Below are 18775 nucleotides of genomic sequence, written 5' to 3'. Positions count from 1 at the left end.
CAACATGAAAATCAATCGGCCCCCTGTCTCCCGGTCAGGAGCAGGGGTTTGCCAGCCAGCGATCCAAGAAGAGCCTCTGATAAATACATAGGGTCTCCAAGGGGCTATAGCAAGGGCAAGGGGGAGAGACTCAAAGGGCCGTAGAAAAGAAGACTGAGATTTGCGAGCCTCCAGTGATCATGTGTGTGTGAGGGAAGAGTGTTAGTGTGTGCGTGTGCCCGTGTATGTTGGGGATCAGAGGGCCTGTGATCTTCTCAACTTCCGAAAGTAGGTGGAAAAGTTAGTGAGGGACTTTGATATATATATATGAGCGGGGATGAATTACAGACTGTCTGGGTGAGTCAATGCATCAGACATATTCCATGCTGCTTTTAACCTAGTTTATTTCATCTTATTTTCATGAGGAATGGACTGAAATCCATAATATACAATCAGTTGACTTGACATATATTCTGTAGTGGCCCCAGATCAATCAAGTTAACAGATAGAAATGGCACTGAAGCGTGATCACACAACAGGGATTACAAGGCAAGCAAACACGTCTTGTGCTGGTGTAACTCAAGAAAAGTGCTATTTGTCAAGCAGTTACAGAGACAAAACAGAATGAACCTCACAATGTCTGGTCTAAGGTGTAAATGTGTAATTAATATGTAAACACCATTAATTGAAACCATATCAATAACAGCATGACTGGTAAAATGAGTCACTCAGAAATAAAAGCATTGAAAGAGTTGCTAAAGTTTCTAATTAGAATATAGCAGTAAATCAAACGCTGTGGCACATATTTCTGCAGAGCAAATTGTCACTTCAGAAGTGTGTGTGTGTGGGTGTGTAGGTGTGTGTGTCACTCTTAACAGTCAGAGGAAGGAATCACAGAAAATGGTGTGGTTCATCTCACTGAAGTGAAGTGCGCAGGCTATACAGGAGCTGAATGTCAAAGTCAGCACTCCCTCCAACCATCCACAGTAACGCTGTAGGTCACACTCCGCCGAGGCGAGTTAATGTGACGTCCAATACCTTGTGACGTGCCATGTGTGTGTGCGTGCGTGTGTGAATGTGCGTGACGTCTAATACGCTCTGACAAGCTGATAACATATTTCATGTCATGCCGTTTGACATCATTAACTAATAAAGATCGATTGCACTGTGTTCCCCGTCAATGACTTTGGTCGTGCTGTCGCCCTGCCACTGTGTTGTGGTGTGTGTGTGTGTGTGTGTGTGAGTGTGTGTGAGAGAGTGTTTTTGCCAAGCTCAGCACTTTCCCTTCCAGAGATCAGACTCTGGCTGGACCCAGCCTTCTCCCATGATGCTTTGCAGGCGGAAGTTTTGGAAATACTCCAGGAGGTGGCTGAGAGAGAGAGAGAGAGAGAGAGAGAGAGAGAGAGAGAGAGAGAGAAAATGTAATCTATGATTTACCACACACACACACACACACACACAGCATCTCTCTGTATATTAGCATTTAATTTTCTCTGTGTAATAAAATACTGTTCTCACTGGCTAGGTGTTTGCTGACAGCTGGCATGTCTTAGCAGCGCATAGTCACTTGGAGGTTGGCCTGTCAATTCTTTATCTTTGTCATCCAAACCGGTTTTCCAAACCTAACATTTACACTTACAAATCTGGCTGCTAAACAAAAAATAAATAAATAAAGTTTTGCTATGAATAATGTGTATCTTGTGGAGCAATGCAATCTAGCTTTCAAGGGCTTTGACTATGACAAAAAAAACAATGTGACCTCAAACAACTGTTCTGTTTTAAACACTCATACTCACAAGTTGGGTTTTTGGCCTTCTGCGAGGTCCTCTCTGGGGACGGGGTAGAGCGCCTCATATGTACGGCCCTCTCCTGAGCCATGGATGGCATAGGAGTTCATCTTGTTGACATTGGGGGGGAAAAACCTCCAGGGGAGGAGAGCCTCACCTATCCACTTGTCCCCTACGATCTTGGCATTGAACGACATGGGCAGTTGTTGCTGGAGACCGAGAACAAGAGAAGGGTAAGAAACAAAATAGCAGTGGTATAGTAGTAGTAGTAGTAGCAGTTTTTATCCCGGCAAACAAAGAGAAATGTTTTATTTATAATGTTTTATTTACAATGTTGCCTAGCCTAGATTGTTGTCACTGCGGGTCTCATGTAGTTTGGTCTTTGCAAACACTTGATCGCATTTGACATTGTAAAATTTGCCTAATATCTGCCAGGTTTTACTATTCTGTTTGCTCTTCCTCTACATCAGCTAGTTATCTGCATTGTGTGTTTACCTACCTGGAATGCTTGGCCTCTTCCGGAGAGCAATAATACCAAGTGTTGTCCGTGTCTGAAATGAAAACATGGAGAAGATGTCTCATCGTTGTACTCTGTGCATTTTCTCGTTTGTATTAACATTAAAAAGAGGAATATGATTATATCGTATTACACTTTAATTGTCTATAATCATATGGTCACATGGACGAGACATGGGCTTAGTTCTTGTCTGGGAAATTTCGCCTTAAACATAATCTGTAGTAATTCTATGCATAATACTCTGTACGTACGGACAAACCTCCACCTCCAGGTAATTTTCAGTAGTGCTATCCAGGAAGAAGGACTCCACCACTGAGCAAGAAGGAGATCAAATAACACAACAAACATGAGACCTCTATATGGTTAAATCAACAAACTGTTTAAAATTGTGCTATTAACATCAGCAGCAGCCATTCAAATGAAAGCACACATAATAACCCAGTTATTTTAAATAATCTACTTATACATTAGAGTCTCAGAATATTCTGTAAAAATAAAGTATACATAGACTTTAATATTTGGTATGAAGACCAGCCCACTCAATAACATAGGACTATGCTCATTATCTACCTAGATTATGGTAGGGTTGGTTTCCAATCTAATGATAAGTAACATTAATGAGGACAAATAGGTGGGGCTCATTAACCAGAAATCGAACTTGAGGTCAATTAGATAGGATTGTTATTACTCAACTTCATTAACGGGTTTAATTGCTGTGTCACCATGATAATGATAATGAAATTACTATTATAGCCTCATAAACAGAGCGAGTCCCTCGTCTCCCCATCCTCATTGTACTATATTCATAATCTTATATCAGTATGTAGTGCCCTAAAACTGTATCATCCAGACTTCACTAAATCATGACTGGAATTATTGTCGTAATTAAAACTACATTTTCATGCAACAGTGTACTAAATCCCTGTGACATTACACTGCTGTTTGGAAGCTGTATTTGCGTCCTATATTTAACTTATTTTGTGAGTGAGTATGCACATGCGTGGGCTGCATCATGTTTATTAGTGTGTACATATGAGTATCCTGTGAATAAATACATAACAATTCTTAACATATCTATTGTTGCATGTCTAGAAAACTGTTTGTGGCATGTATACAGTACTGTACAACATCTCCAGGCCTGCCTCGTATCTCCCTACCCACCTTCATAATCCCAGAGTCCGGGGAAGGGCTGGCCGGGGGGCCCTGCAGGGGCGGCAGGGTCATTGAAGAAGGGAGCGAACACCTCCATCTTTAGCCCTCCATCCCCAGGAGAGAACCTGACCCGGACAGGGTCATGGGTCACAGGGATGCTGTCCCACGTCTGACTAATCATATATTCCATCTTGGTAAAGGGACTGAATGAGAAATGCAATCAGAATCAGAATCACTTGAACTGCCAAGTAGGCTACAATAAATGCAGAAACATATTGACAACTTACAGAGATTCACAGTACAGCAGAATGTAGATGAACGTCATGCACTTTAGTCCACAGACTGCCCCCATATTGTCAAAAGCTCCAGGAAGTCACTTGTATTGAACAGTCTCAACTCTGCTCCAGCTGAGCCTATGTGTTAATGTACTTACCGTTCTGCTATTTAAGAACTTTGTTATCAAATTAGGTCAATGTCAAATACAATTCGGTTATTCAGTTACTTTCTTATCAAGATGGACTTCCTGGTAGCCTAAAATAAGTTGGCAAAAAACTGAAGTGAACTTACTTAGACAGAGGTTTAATTGTGGCTTCAGATCAGACCCGAATTTCAAAATGAAATCACTGTTTAAAAAAAACAGTGCACGACCGACATGGCACTCAGTAAAGCGTAAAACTCCACCAACGCTGAGCAATTATCCAATTGGCAAACTGTTTGTTTATCGTTTGTCTTCCGGGTTTGATTTTCCAAGAAAATAGCATGTGAATGCAGATCTGTTTAGCAGCTGACCTGGAAGTTCCCGATAGTGGACTTCCACACCAGCATATGAACGCAACAGCATAGTTATTGCTAAAAACGACAGTCGTCTAGTGACTGAAATCCCAGATCCGGACTATCATCAAAATCTAATGAACTGATCCTTGGGCCAAGAGCTACGAAATTCAATCCAAATCCGCTCGTTACTTTTTGAGATATATTGCTAACAGGCAGACAGACAGACGGTGATGAAAAACATAACTTTCTAAAAAGGGTAATAAAAACATGCACAACTCAAACTAAAACATTCAACTTCAAAACAGATGACTGGAGCTTCCGAGCGGATACTTTGTGCTTGTCTCGCTGCAGGGGGACAACTTTAGAGGTGCACAGCTTGATTGCCATTGGTTGTCATTTGTTTGCTTCAAAACGGACGGCGGACCTCATAGCTTAAGGTTTAAGTATTGGTCTTATGTTTTGTCTTTTAAACAAATGCGGATAAAAACACACCGTTTCTAAACCATTTGCATAACTTGCATTCGTCACTTTTCGCTGCAAATCTGACTGTGTTGCAAGTTATCTGTTTGTTTAATCAAAGGGTTTAATGTTAGCAGAGATTGCTAAGCGTTGTCAGCTAGCTACACCTCGTAACCTCACTCCCACTGCCAGCCAACGCTAGCTAGCCTGCTAATGTTTTGACTCTATGTTACTAGTTTGTAGAGCATCGCTAGCTGACTGCATACATGTCTGACAGGCATTTTTTAAAAGTCTCTGACCGGAGCTGTACCATGCAAACACAAGTTGACATAACTGGTCGATAAATTATGCCTGCCTCTGTTTTAACTTTTGATGTTTAACTAGCTATTAATGGTCACTTTAGCTTGCTAACGAAAACTGTTTGTGCTTCGATACAGACTGCGACTCCAGCATGCAAGCAGAAGTTGAGTTTTTGCGTGATCAAGGTAAGGACAGACGAGGAGACTAACCTAATTCTACTAACGTTAAGTAACTACACAGTGGGGAAACTGTATACTGTACTGTACTGTACATGTATTGTGTGTGTTTCAGTTCAAAGGTTAAACTCTGCTCTCAGCCAGTATCAGGATGGGCGACGCTCTCAAGTCACACCAGCTCAGGTACAACACCATCATCATAAAATTCTATAGGCTTAGTAGATCACAGCTACCAATCTCGTTTGTATGCCCACTAACTTGGTTTTACTACTCAACTAAAGCTCTTTAGTGATGCAGTCATCTCAGGACAAACAGACATGTAAATTTGATTACTGAGCGTATATTGGGTGCATTATTACCGTGATAAAAAAAAGTGCAAGGGTAATTAGTCTGGATAAGGCTACTACTCCACGCTACATAATGTTGACCCTCTCCCCTGCGTCTCTTATCTGTTTGTCAGGTTGAGGAGACAAGACATGCAGAGTCTCCTGCCCCCTGGATCTCAGACAGAAGGTCAGTTATAGCTGCACTGATGTTGAGGTCACAACAAAAGTCAGTATGTCACCCACCTTTTTCTAAGCACATTTTGAAGACACCCCACCATCACTGGAGACTTGCACAGCATTCTTTTATGACAACCATCACATTGTTGTTGTTGTAAGTCGGAGTTAAGGAGTACATATCTTTCTGTGGTCGTGAATACATTGGAGAGCAAATTATTTTTCCACAAGTGACAGCATTATTCTCCCTGCTCTGCATCTGTGTTACAGTATTATGGCTCCTTTGATAGCAGAGTATGATCGACATATGGACGGAATGACTGAACAGCTGCGCAGACACCAGGTGAAAACATGGGATGAGTCTATCTAAGACACACACAAATAAACAGACACACACAAAACACACAAACTCCACTCTGACAGTGATGAGCAGTATTGTACACATTGTCACAAATGGATCAAATGTCTTATCCTTTCTACTGAATTATAATATAGTATCCACTGGTCTCTGAAGCAATGTGATTATATAAATTTAAGGCCTTGAAAAATGTTACATGCAGTAATAATAATAATAATAATAATAATAATAATAATAACCTTTATTTGTATAGCACCTTTCATATACAACATGCAGCTGAAAGTGCTTTACATCAATAGAAGGCAGATAAAAGACAGATAAAAAGATACAATTCATATAAAAGAACAAGCAAAAATGCATTGCATTAAAAGAATCAAATCAAGTAAAATATAAGGATAAAAGAACACAACAAATCATACATCAAATCCTCTTTTTGACTGCTTTTAGATGCACATTGTGAGTGAGATGCACATTGTGAGTGAGAGTAGAAGGTAGTAGGTTGTTTCAAAGATCTTTCAAAGGTAGAGCTGAGTGATTAATAGAATTACTTCTGTTGACATAAGATTGTTTGGTTAAGTAACACATTTTTGCTGGCTTTTGCTAAGGAATACTGTTCCTTTTTAATTGATTTGTGTGTGTCTTTGTTGTGAATCTGGTCTTAAATTAGATTACAAGTGGCAACGTGTTAATTGACTTACCACAGCCAGCAGGCACACTTGATAATCTTGAATCTTTATTTTTTCGCATGAATCAACAGGCGCAGATGACAGATGTCAAAGTGAAGTTGGAGAGGGTTGTCAAGGAGAATGAAAGGTAGGAAGATTCTCCTGGTATAATCACGTGGAGAGCAGTTACAGAACTGAAGGAGACCTAACTGCCTATCTGTCACATTAGTCACCATCAACTGAGCTTTTCTTTTTTGAGTTTATATGAGATATTCCTTTTTTTTTTTAACTTGCATTATTATAATCATGAATAATGGAATAGAATAATGAGTGACTGCGTGGGTGTGCTGGTGTGTCTCAGTAAAAGTAAGGGTTACACTGAGGGATGAGTCAGTAAGCTTCACTAACTACCTAGTCATGCATTGTAGATATCACACTGATCATAGCTGGATACATACAGCACAAATCAGTTTGTCACATATATGTTGTTTTTGTCAATGATCAAAGCTACCTACCATCACAGCCAAATAAATAACAGTGTGCTGGTACACAAGTGCTCATGGACTGTATTCAGGGTTGTAAGTTTTCAGTAAAAAAAAAAAATAATAACAACAAAAACAATTTTAACATGTAACGGAACTTGCCCTTTTTCTACTTTTTTGCCACTCTTAACGCCCACCTTCCCCAGGCTGCATGCAGAGCTGAGGGAGTCAGTGGAGAGGCAGCTTCAGGCCCTGCCGGTGGCAGCAGGAGCGGAGGGCAGCACACTGGAGGAGGAAGGAGTCATCAGAAACCTTCAAGAACAGATCCAGCTGTCTGAACAGGTCTGAACAGGAACTGTTGCTGAACTACAGCAACAGTTGATGCTGCACACCCAGCTAGGCGCCGTGGGACTACACAGCATCTGTACTTGTCTGTTTATTTGATCGCCTATAATATAATATAATACTTACATGCTACAAACAACTAGAGTGAGGTAGTCCTCTTCCTGTTTTGGTTTAGGCCCCTCTACCAGTAGCCGGTAGAGCCGGTAGAGCACGTCTGACCAGAATCCGACCTGTGCCCTTTGCTGCATGTCATCCCCTCTGTCTGGCCTGTCTTTCCTGTCTCTCTATATTGTGACTGTTCAATAAGCAGAAATGCCAAAAAATAATCTTAAAAAAAATAAAATAATAGTTTCAGAATGATATATTGAGGTAAATATTTTACGTTTAAGGGCTTTAACATTCATAGATACCTTATGTGCTTGTGTAGGAGCGGGAGCGGGCCATGGAGCTGTGGCAGACAACAGCCCAGGAGCTGGACCGCCTCCAGCAGCTCTACCAGAGGACCATGTCTGATGGACAGATCCATGATGCTCAGCGACAGCAGCTCAAGGTGCTGCCCACAACAACATGCAGAGCCTGTTGCAGCACATCACACACGCTGGCACACAGCTGCCTCTTATTGACCACTAGATGGAGCCATTATCATGGAAATGACGTTAATGAATGCAGTTTAGCCTCAGAGAATGCTTGATATAAGCATGCAATAATTACAAGCAGTTTTTTTTTTTTTTATTGAATGCCCATTTTTTTCCTCCCCAGGATCAGCTTCTTCAGTTCCAGCAGCACACCCACAAACTCCAAGTGGCCAATCAGAAAATGGAATCAGTAAGTGATGGTCAATTAAAAGCTTGTCAAATTATTGCCGTCTAATTGGCTATGGGATCGTAATGCTGTGCACTTCTCAGAAATTAACCCTGATCTAATAATTAATTTTGAATCTAAGTGAAACACAGTTTCTAAATCACTCCGCTAGCCAGCCAAAACTGTCCTTGTTGTATAATGGTCTGTTGGCACGCTGGGTAATCCTTTAACTACCTTAGCCTCTCCTCTATAGGGCACACACTATTATACACTATTTTTTCTCAAACACACTCACTCGCTCACACACACACACACACACACACACTTTCTCACTGTTTGGACACTGTTGGAGTCTGTTTAGAGAGACAGTTACCTGAAAGACAGAGGCTTAAGGCTTGCAGTGTGTTGAGCATATATTCATGTACACGCAAACACACACATAGACATACACACACACACACCTACTGCCTACTTCCACCACCGTGTGAGAAGAGAGTAATACTATATCCTTCTGATGCATTTTTAATGAGAGGGCAAGCCTTGGGCTTTCCTCTGTCTGACTTTTCATACAAGCAGCCTTTTTCAGTCCCTGTATGTGAGAACGATAGACTTTGTATCAGTGTGTGAGACACAGAAGCTCCTTTAGGGTTTATACAGAAGGACAGAAAAAAGTTTGGAGACAGAAGTTTTGAGGGAAAAGTTTGTTTTGAGATAAAATTTGGAGTTATGCCTCACCAATGGCACTCTTGTATCTCTTGCCACACGCAGACTAACCAACAGTTCCTGAAGACAGTGACGGAGCAGAGCACAGAGATGGACGGGGTACGCAGCCAGCTCAGGTAACTAGATAGCCTGTAGATCCAAAATGGCTTTCGCCAAAGTCTTGCTCTGTTAAACTATTACACATTAGAGCCAAAATGGAATACCAGCTATGCTGCACGCTCGGGTAACTGATAGACAGAAGATCCAAAATGACCACTACTACAGTATAGTGCGACAACAGACAACTGTTTTGTTGAAATAGCCACCAATCTAGATACTGTAATTATGTTTTAAAATATAAACTTTTGAGTTCTTAAGTTGCTTGTAATAACCAAATAAGGCCACTAGAGATCCAAGATGGCAGCCAATTTTAATATGTTTTTTTTTAATATGTTTTTTGCTTCAACAGTCATCTTCTCTCTCCTGGTGTAGGCAGGCCAAGACTGAGCTGAGGACGGCCACAGCCAAAGTAGAAGAGATGACCAAACTGCTACAGAATGTCCAGGACCAGATACAGAGACGGGTGGGCGGAGAAATTAAATTAGTGTAAATTAGAATTCACCATCTATTGAAGAAAAAAATAAGTCCATTGTGTGTGTGTGTGTGCTGAATCCAATGCGGAGAACTCGACCAGGACTCTCTCTGAAAACCATGTGTGTGTATCCAGGAGGAAGACGCGGCAGAGGCTCAGGGCCGAGAGGAAGCCGCAGACAGGAGGCTCCAGCAGCTTCAGTCAGCCTTGAGTCAGCTAGAGGCCAGGTGAACACGCATCCTACAGCCTCTTTTCCATCTTCTGGCCTTGTCCAGGGTTCCCGCTGATCATGGAATTTTGAGAGGTGTATTCCAGACAGGGATTGTCAGGGAATTTAATAAATTCTCTTGGGAAGTCATGGAATATCAGGGAATTACAAATGAGTCACTTTACAGGACTGTACCAGATTGTATTTTCCAACTTGTTTCGCACATTTATTGCATTACCAGGAAGGAAGAACACTTTAAGTTATGGACGCTCTCCAACTATGGAAAGTAATGGAATGTTACATCAGGGCTATGGTGGGAACCCTGTTTGTCACTCACGTATTTCCCCCCCAATGCTGAGCAACAACTCTCTGTGTTTCCCCCTGTCCCTCTCTCCCGCTCCATCCCTTCATCGCCAGGCTAAAAGCTGCATCTCAGGAGGCGGAGGCGGTGCGCAGGGAGCAGGCGGTGTGGGAGAGACAGGTGGGCGAGCTCCAGGGGCGCTGCGCCTCCCTCGAGGAGGAGAGGTATGAAGCCCTGGCCAAAATCCGTGAGAGCGTTCAGCTGGCCGAGGAGGCTACGTTGCAGAAAGACCAGGTAAGGGCAGCCACTCTTCCTCTGCCTTCTTTGTCTCCCTCTCCCCTCCTTCAGCCTTTTTCACCGACTAGGCCTTCCCCTCTATAAATGTCTCGCGGGAGCTATCTCTTTCTGACAAGTCTTCACATCCCATCATCACAATAAATCTTTACCCACTGAAGTCTGTGTGTGTGTGTGTGTGTGTGCGTGTGTGTGTATTCTCTCCCTACAGGCCCTGTTAAGAGAGAAGCAAAAGATGGAGGAGTTGGAGAAGACGAAGGAGGCCATCAAGCAGCTGATCCGGGATGCTGTTGTCCGCACCAGGAAAGAGGTGGGGAGTGCTGAACGGCCCTCTAGGCACTACTTATGGGTACTGAATAATGTCAAGATATTTGGTGCCAACTCTACATACTTAAATTCTCAAAGAAATAAATACTGAAAATAACCACAGAAAAAATGACAATAATAATTAGCTGTACATGGAAACTCAAACCACAACTGTGTTCCAGTTGCTCTTTTTTTTCTCATTTAACACATACTGTATTAAGCTGTAAGCAATGCAGTGCACTTCCCCTCTGCCTAACCTCAGGCGGAGACACAGTGACTAATGGTCTATTAATGGGTCTTCTTCATCAAGCCCTTCAACCGTTTAATCCTGTTAATGAACGCTAGTATTCGACTGCGGTGCTGCTTGTCAGGCTTAGTCTGTCTCTGGCTGGCCTTCACCACAGCAGCCTGTTCCAGGGAGTAACTGTGGCTGTATTTGACTATCTACAAAATGCAGACCTTCCCTTGCCTTTGGTGTATCTCATAGATTGGGATGGAGGTAAAGTGAATGCAGCCCCATGAGGTAATTTCCTCACCTTAATCTCTCTCATCTTCACTGATCTGAAAACACAGGACAAAGTCAAAGTAATACCCTGGGATATGAGCCTTTATCATTTTTAATAATTCCAAAGTACCCATTTTTGTCTGATATAAGTTACTGTCTATCTAACGTAAAGAAAAGTACAACGTAATTCCGCTCTTCAGATCACAGTAGTCCTTGTAACTTTTGTGCTTGTCTGTGTGTTTGTCAGGTGGAGAATGTGCGTAAACAGTGCAACGTTCAAATCCTCCGCATGGCCGAGGAGCTGTCCGCCTTGCAACTGGTAAGAACCTGTCCCACTGAGGACAAAACCCCTCCAGCATCACATTAACTTCTTTTTCATACTCTACCTATCTACTCATCTCTTTTCTCATCTTGCCTAGATCCCTCTCTAACCCTCCCTGTTCTCTCTAGGAGTGTGCAGATAAAGAGTCTCAGATTGAGAGGTCCCTGCGAGAGAGGAAAGCCGTGGAGGAGGAACTGGAGAAGGTAAAAGGATTCATAAAACCACAAAATGAAAAGAAGCTACTAAAGCTTACTCTAAAATACTTGCGCTGATAGTATTTGATAATGTGGTTTTGTGAATGAACTGTGGCAGTGTATATTGATTGTTGTAATGCTTCTTGTGGTGATCATTTCAGGTATACAAGGAGGGCAGGGCAGAGCCGGAGTTCAGGAAGATAGATGCTCTCCACCAGAGGTGTCTAGATGCAGAGAGGATGAAAGACGACATGGGCATCACTCTGCAGAGCACCCAGACCAAACTCAAAAAGATGGAGATGGAGTGAGTGGGGAATTGGAGCGATCCAGTGGAGTAGTTACTACTCACAACTATAGGTTTAGGCGTAGGCTTTACCAGTCTGGTTTCAACGTCTCCTCTGCAAGAAATTAACTTTTTTTCCCACCAGCTACAGTGGCAAGTGTATCCCAAAATTCACCAGCCACTTTACCTTTTTACCAAACAACTAGATTTTCAGTATAAAACAGGATGTTGAAATTATGGTTGGTTACATGACAAAGTGACTAGTAGCATAGACAATCTTACCTGCAGCTCTTACCTGCCACAGCTAAAATTTCCACCACTTAGCTTGTGGCTAGTGTTAATTTTCCCACCTGATTGTCTTTCTTGAACAACCCATGATGCTCATGTTCTCTCAGAGGCTTGAACATCGCTTTTTTTTCATCTTTTCATCCCTTCGTCCCCTCCCTCTCTTCAACCGTCCGTCCACCTCTAGCTACAGCGAGGAGCTGTCGCGGTGCCAGGAGGAGGTACGGCGGCTGCAGGACTCTCTGGCAGTGGCCCGGGACGACTGTGTCAGCGTCAGTGATGAGCGGCTCCAGCTGCAACAGGAGAACCTGCAGTTCCGCAGGGAGATGGATGAGCTGCGCAAGGCCAGCCTGCTGGCCCAGAAGAAAGCCAAACAACAGGTAACATAATGGGAGATAGGAAAGAGCGGAAATGAAGAGAGGGGGAATGGGTGCACTCTACAAGAACTGCCAGCTAGCAAAGACTAAGTCGAAGCAAGAGGGACGTTGAAGGGAGGGAGGAAATGAAGAGAGGGAATGATGCAGCACCGCAGGGGAATGGGCTAAACTATACAAGGCTAGAGTGCTGGCCCATTAGAAGCTAAACAATGAATGGGCAGGATGGAAGAAGGAAAGGAGAAAAGCAGTAGGAGGGGAGTGGGGGATGGACAGCCTGGGCGAAAAGGGAAGGGATGGAAGAAGGAGGGAAAGAAGAATGTTCAGATGAATGGATTTGGTCACACCTGCCTGCTGGCCTAAACTGGGGGCTAAACAACCATTTGGATGCCAGGTTGGAAAGCCATGAGACTGCTTAAATATTGAGAGACTTGCTCAGAAGAAAAGTTATGGGATGGGACAGAAACAGAGAAGAGAGACAAACAATAAAATACAGGGTTCACATGCCATCAGGGTAGAGGTCAATTCACTTTCAGTACAACCAATTCAATGTGGGAAGTGACACTATCAACAGGTAATGATATGGCATTCACTGTAATTATTTCAAGGGTAGGATATGTGAATCTTTTTAAGCTTTTTTGTTGTTTGTAATTTAAAGACTTCCTGAATTGTTTGAATTGAAAGTGAATTGACCCCAGCCCTGATATACACATACTCCTCCATCCTCAACAACCCCCCCCTAGGTGTCGCAGATAGAGCAGGAGTACAGCGTGAAGGAGCTGGGGCTCGATGCGCGGGTGCGGGAGCTGGAGGAGAGCAGTCGAAGCTCCAGCGCTGATCTGACACGCCTCCTCACAGCACAGCAGAGGAGCACTCAGCGCTGGAAGGAGGAGGCCAAGAACCTGACCAAGGCCTTCGAGACTAAACTCACCAGCCTCAAGTAAGAGCCCTGTGGAGGTATCTTGAGGTTAGAATAAGGAAAGAAGGCTAAAAAGAGAGAGTGTATGGTGGAGGGAGACGAGCATAAGACAGAGAAATTTCCTTGGGACTGGAAAGTTGCTGGTTCAAATCTCAGAAAAGGCTTGGGGCTGTACTGTGTAGTGTGTGAAAAGAGCAAGCATGCTCAGCAAACCTTCCCCGGTTAAATAAATACTCCAAAAAAAGAATAGAGAAAGACAAATGGAGAAATTGACAGATGATCAGCTATTGAAAGAATCACTGGAACACTGGTTCAGATGTCAAACATGAGACAGGGGTGAAATGAAGAGTAATAAAGGATAGCATGAAATTGTGAAGGATTTCAAAACCAAACTTCACAGCCTCAAGTTAGTCAACCATATAACCTACATGAAAGTGAGAGAATGAGAGAACTCAAATAAGACAAACCCCTGGCTCCCAAAACATACCAGTCTCAAATATGAAGGAAACCCCACCCACTCATATTCCGTAGCCTAAGGATTTTTTATTTATCAAATATCAGAGTTTTCCCACAAACGCTGGATCAAAGACTGAGTGATGGCAAAGGTGGTGTAACATAAAGATTTCAATAGTGGTTGAAACAGAAATTGACTTTCCACTTGGAGTTGTTTTGCCCTTAGCGACAGTTGTACTACACTGAGAAGTATTGGAAATATTGGACAGATTGAAACCCTTGAAAATACTTCTCTTTAAACACTTTGTCTTGTCTTTCTCTGTGAGAAATAGCTTAGCTCACATCTTTTTTATATTTGTTTCAGGGCAGAGCTGAATCGACAGAAGCAACGTTCACAAGAGCTAGAGATTCAGCTGGAAACTGACCATGATACAGTTGCTGAGGTCTGTAGCACACACACATATGCACACACATGCAACCCTGCTGCTTAAGTTATAGTACCAGAGAGTTTAATATATGTGAGATGAGACAGTGGCTGACCCTAAAGAAATACTGGTCTTGTAAGAGGAATATAAGATATGATAAACTTTATTGTCCCTGCAGGGAAATAGAAGCCCCAGCACTAAGGACATAAAAACAGTACATGAAAATGGCAGCAAACAACGTCTTACAGTCAGTCCCATGGATAACACATACACACATTGCATTGAAGTTAATTATAGTCGGTATAGATAAATAAATGGGGAGGAAAGCAAGATACGGTGTTGATGAAGGGGATGGAGGTGATGAGAGAGTTATCGTTTTGTTTGAAACATTCTCTTTTAGATTTTCCTTATTTGTTTTACGTATTATTATTGTTAATTTGTCATGGAAATTAAGTAAATGCCTCAACAGAATGTCAGTTTGTAAACAATTTATCTTAGATGAATATGAAAAGTAATACCAATTTGGTCACAAAACAAGAATTTGTGTTGAGGGTAAAGAGAATTGGGGGAGCTTACATAACCTTGAGCGTCGCCTGTGCTAATTGGGCTCAGAGAAAGTACTATTAACTTAAAATAGTTGGGTTTGTTTAGTGAGAAAGGAGTCACACTACCTGTTAATGTGAGTATCACTTCCAATTTCTGCAGCTGTCTGAGTAGTATGTGGGGCTGGGTGGTGTTAAAACCTCAGCTCTCAATCTACAAACAGCAGCCTGGCATCTGTGTCGGGGCCATCAGTGGCCTGGACGCAGGAGGGTGTTAATTGCATCATCTGTTGCTTGGTACCATGTACTACTTGAAAACAAGAGCTGTAAGTAGTGATTTTCATGTGTTTTATGCCATGTGATTAAATTGTGTGTGTGTGTGTGTGTGTGTGTGTGTGTGTGTGTATGCATGCAGTATGAGAGGCAGCTAGCAGAGTACCAAGAGAAGACCAGCCGTCTCCAGAGACGACTGACACACGCAGAACAGAGGGCAACCACTGCTACACAACAGGTAACAGGATGTTTGGATGATCATGTGTAGGGACCGAGTTACAACCTATTATACTGTATTTCCCCACAGGATCCAAAATCTCCTAAATGACATGGGGCAAAGATGGACATACATGCATAACAGAATAAATTGGGCCACTGTCTGATTGTTGTAGTCCAAAACGAGCACTATCCACTCAACATTACCATTATTCTGGGCCTTGATATAGCCTGTCTACCAAATACTGAGGGATGTTTTTATATTTTTATATCAGAATGATTAGTGGTTTTATTAATCTGTTGTGCTGTGTCTGTCTTTACAGCTGAGTATGTTGGCGTCACAGCGAAGGAAAACAGCCATGGTGGATCCAGAGACTGTATGATAGTGACTGTCGCTGTGCTGACTATAGTGGTAAAAAGATTATTTAGAGCCAGCTGTTCAGAGGTCTCTGCCCTCTTTGTTTACATGAGTTCCAGCTGTGATACCCTGGGCAACACTTTGAGCAAAGCTTTAAGAAAACATTCATTGCCTAAGGTATTGTCTCAGTGCTGTTGTAGCGATTATGTGTTAGGATCACACCTGTTAGGATGAAATGATGATGGTCTGATGTATTGTATGTAATACAAACTTATATTGACAAATAATTAAACCTTTTTAAATACTGTGGTCTTCAATGTCCTTGAGAGATTTGCTGAACTATACACCATTGATATTTTGTGAATAATTTCTAAGAAAGCCTTACTTGTATGGGACCTTTGGAAATTAGATATAAAAGCTTTTTATTGGGATACAATGCCTTGTAACTTCAATGTGTTTCGTGGCTATTTGACAAACGGATAAGACCGATGAAACCAAAGCCTCAGCGCTATTTGAGCTCTTGAATGAAAGCAATGCATCTCAATCTCGATTGTCCTGTAAAGGAAATGTGGTTTGCAACAGAAACGCACCGTAAAAACGCAATAAAAACAGAATAAATGCAATCAAAACAATTAAAACACGTAAGAAATTGCAGCATATACCATCAAATATCTGCTGATAAGACCAACAGGAGAGTCAATAGCTGTTGTTGCACTTATATGCGTGCTGCACGACTGCTGCTTTGCTGCTCCATCCCCATGAGGAATAGTTTGGAATATCCTGGAATGTGAATGCAGGAGAGAGAGCTTGGTAAGACGTCTATATGGATATATCAATGTATTGTCCTTTACTTTATGGTTGGTAGTGTTCTCTCTCTCTCGCTCGCTCGCTCTCTCGCTCTCTCTCTCTCGCTCTCTCTCTCTCTCTCTCTCTCTCTCTCTCTCTCTCTCTCTCTCTCTCTCTCTCTCACTGGGTGAAACTTTAAACCAGCAACGTGCTTTTGTTTGGCTGCGTTGTATGCTGGGAGACGATTCTGTTGCTAAGAAACCGTAAACCCGAGTGTAGGGTAACTGTTAAACGACAAAACATGTTTCATCACTATACCGACATTTTGGGACTAAATATTTGATACGGTAAATACCTTCCGAAGTCAGTACTTACCTGTTTATAAGTAACAGATCAACTTCAGCAGATGTTTGCGGTTAAAAGGTTAACGTAACTAACTTTAGCTACCAACTGTCATTTATGTGACGTTGAACCAAGTTAGCATTAACGTTAGCTAGCTTAATGTGAAAATCGTCCAAAATAGCTGTTTGCGCAATAATCTCTAATGATACTTTTTGTGTGAAACAAATGGGTGTTTTCTCCTCCTTGCGGCCCCGGTTCTGCTGCCACAATTTGTATTACAACTTAACTTAGCTTCTTTCCTCCCCTCCTTACTTGTTCTCCCTACTCTATCCAACCAAAGCCCTAACCCCGGAGAACCTGTGAGGAACCGGCGGTTGACCATGGCCTCTGCATCTCAGAGGGGCTTCCTGCTTTGCCGGCCTGGCCAAAGCATTAAAGATGAGACCAGAGGTAGGCACGTTTCACATACTACTGAGTGTTATAGGCAACATGAACGTGTATTATCACATAACCTTCTAATAGTAAACACAACAACACCATTTCACCTGACAAACTGCTTAAATTAAATCCAAATGGTAAACTAAACTCAATATGCTATTTTGTCATACTGTCCCAGACAAGCTCCCTGAACTGCAACGCTCCTCATTCTCACCAGAGCTGCCAGTCCATATTAAGGACAAACAGGTCAGAAGACAGAAAAATTTAGTCATAGACAATTTAATTTCCTTTTCATGCATGTTAGACATGGACCAGATTTTATCCATGTCATTCAATTATAAGGAGGTGGATCTATTGCAGATGCCAGTTCCTTTCACATCCCTTTACTTAATTTAGGCTGTGCTAAAGAAGCCCCTATTCCAGAAGCAACCCAGCCTGCTCCATTTGAAAGCCCGTGAGAGGATGTTTGTTCCAGGCTGGTACTCTCCCTCACCCTCCTCTCAGCGAACACAGCAGCCACAGAGGCTCCCGGACCGATCGTTGCCCGTCCACCTACCACCGTTGCAAGCCCATGTCAAGGCTGAGGTCAGTGACAGACTGGTCTGGGAAGAGGATAAGTTATTATTTAAAAAATAATAAAAAAATAAAATAATTGAATGAACAAAGAGCAGGCCGAGTTTCCCTATAAGTATCTATGCACTATGAAATTGTGTCTTCTGTTGTAAATGTACAATAACAAAGGCAATGTTAAGAAGCCCAAGACTGCAGCACTAATATAACTGCGGCTGAACTGTCAAACTGCTCTACTCATTCACCTGCCAATGTAAGTCAATGGTGACAAAAGGTAGTGCTAATGTTAAGATGGTGCTGGGAAACCCAGGTCAAGACTTTAGTACCACTTGAGGCAGAATGGTTTCATAGCTAATGTTTAATTAACAGCCTGCAGAAGATAATTCCTGTATCTTCCCATCCCTCCTCCAGAACCAGTTGGCCCAGAACACGGTGTCAGCCCCCTTTCCCCCAAAACAGCCACTGTCCTCTAAGAAGAGCACTCGGCCGTCCTCCTTCATCATCCACCCCCGCTCCCCCTCTTCTCCTCTGCCTGATAAGCTGCTGCACTTCAGCTGTGCTGAGGAAGTGTGCACCGCCAACATCAGCAGCCCCCCAGATATTGTCATAATCATCCGCAACAACCCCCACCTAGGCTCCCTCTACATGACCTCGGCAGTGCCGAAGTCTTCAATCGAATACAACCCCTTTAACCTCAAGTAAGCTTTACAAATTGAGAGGCAAGATACCATATTATACACTAGTAAGACTTATCTCTACTCTTTCTTAGTATGTGCGTGTGTGTGAATACTA

The 18775-nt window shown here is 42.5% G+C and overlaps 3 protein-coding genes across 6 annotated transcripts in view; 2 read left to right on the top strand and 1 right to left on the bottom strand.

The window, feature by feature from the left end:
• Positions 1-373: 373 nt before the first annotated feature.
• Positions 374-4518, bottom strand: c3h4orf33 (chromosome 3 C4orf33 homolog). 3 transcript variants are annotated; one of them, XM_071918151.2, is made up of 6 exons: positions 4003-4518; positions 3445-3638; positions 2535-2595; positions 2266-2317; positions 1776-1975; positions 374-1348 (listed from the first exon to the last, which is right to left on the bottom strand). In XM_071918151.2, exons 2-6 carry the CDS (start codon positions 3623-3625, stop codon positions 1252-1254), a joined length of 591 nt encoding a protein of 196 aa, XP_071774252.1. In that variant the 5' UTR covers positions 3626-3638; positions 4003-4518; the 3' UTR covers positions 374-1251. The 3 variants fall into 3 exon arrangements, with proteins under 3 accessions (XP_071774252.1, XP_071774253.1, XP_071774251.2); XM_071918152.2 differs by having other exon boundaries at positions 4225-4518; XM_071918150.2 differs by lacking the exon at positions 4003-4518 and adding an exon at positions 3723-3994.
• A 100-nt stretch (positions 4519-4618) lies between these two features.
• sclt1 (sodium channel and clathrin linker 1) lies at positions 4619-16146 on the top strand. Of its 2 annotated transcripts, none has more exons than XM_071918146.2 (22): positions 4619-4646; positions 5106-5153; positions 5260-5327; positions 5605-5657; positions 5915-5987; positions 6760-6815; positions 7356-7491; positions 7922-8044; positions 8254-8319; positions 9064-9134; positions 9490-9580; positions 9725-9816; positions 10215-10392; positions 10604-10702; positions 11451-11522; positions 11654-11728; positions 11881-12023; positions 12475-12667; positions 13405-13601; positions 14398-14476; positions 15416-15511; positions 15813-16146. In XM_071918146.2, exons 2-22 carry the CDS (start codon positions 5120-5122, stop codon positions 15870-15872), a joined length of 2055 nt encoding a protein of 684 aa, XP_071774247.1. In that variant the 5' UTR covers positions 4619-4646; positions 5106-5119; the 3' UTR covers positions 15873-16146. The 2 variants fall into 2 exon arrangements, with proteins under 2 accessions (XP_071774247.1, XP_071774246.1); XM_071918145.2 differs by having other exon boundaries at positions 10604-10741.
• A 1729-nt stretch (positions 16147-17875) lies between these two features.
• Positions 17876-18775, top strand: part of dnah6 (dynein, axonemal, heavy chain 6) — a 69099-nt gene continuing 68199 nt past the window's right edge. Inside the window, exons 1-2 of the mRNA XM_078289957.1 lie at positions 17876-17998; positions 18395-18681. Of these exons, the coding sequence (XP_078146083.1) occupies positions 17876-17998; positions 18395-18681 (410 nt within the window). The remainder of the gene's footprint in view (positions 17999-18394; positions 18682-18775) is intronic.

Source organism: Centroberyx gerrardi, chromosome 3 (assembly GCF_048128805.1).
Source record: "Centroberyx gerrardi isolate f3 chromosome 3, fCenGer3.hap1.cur.20231027, whole genome shotgun sequence".
In the NCBI taxonomy this organism is placed as follows: domain Eukaryota; kingdom Metazoa; phylum Chordata; class Actinopteri; order Beryciformes; family Berycidae; genus Centroberyx; species Centroberyx gerrardi.
Note: the sequence above shows the minus strand (reverse complement) of the source record. Positions and strands in the feature narration are given on the sequence as shown.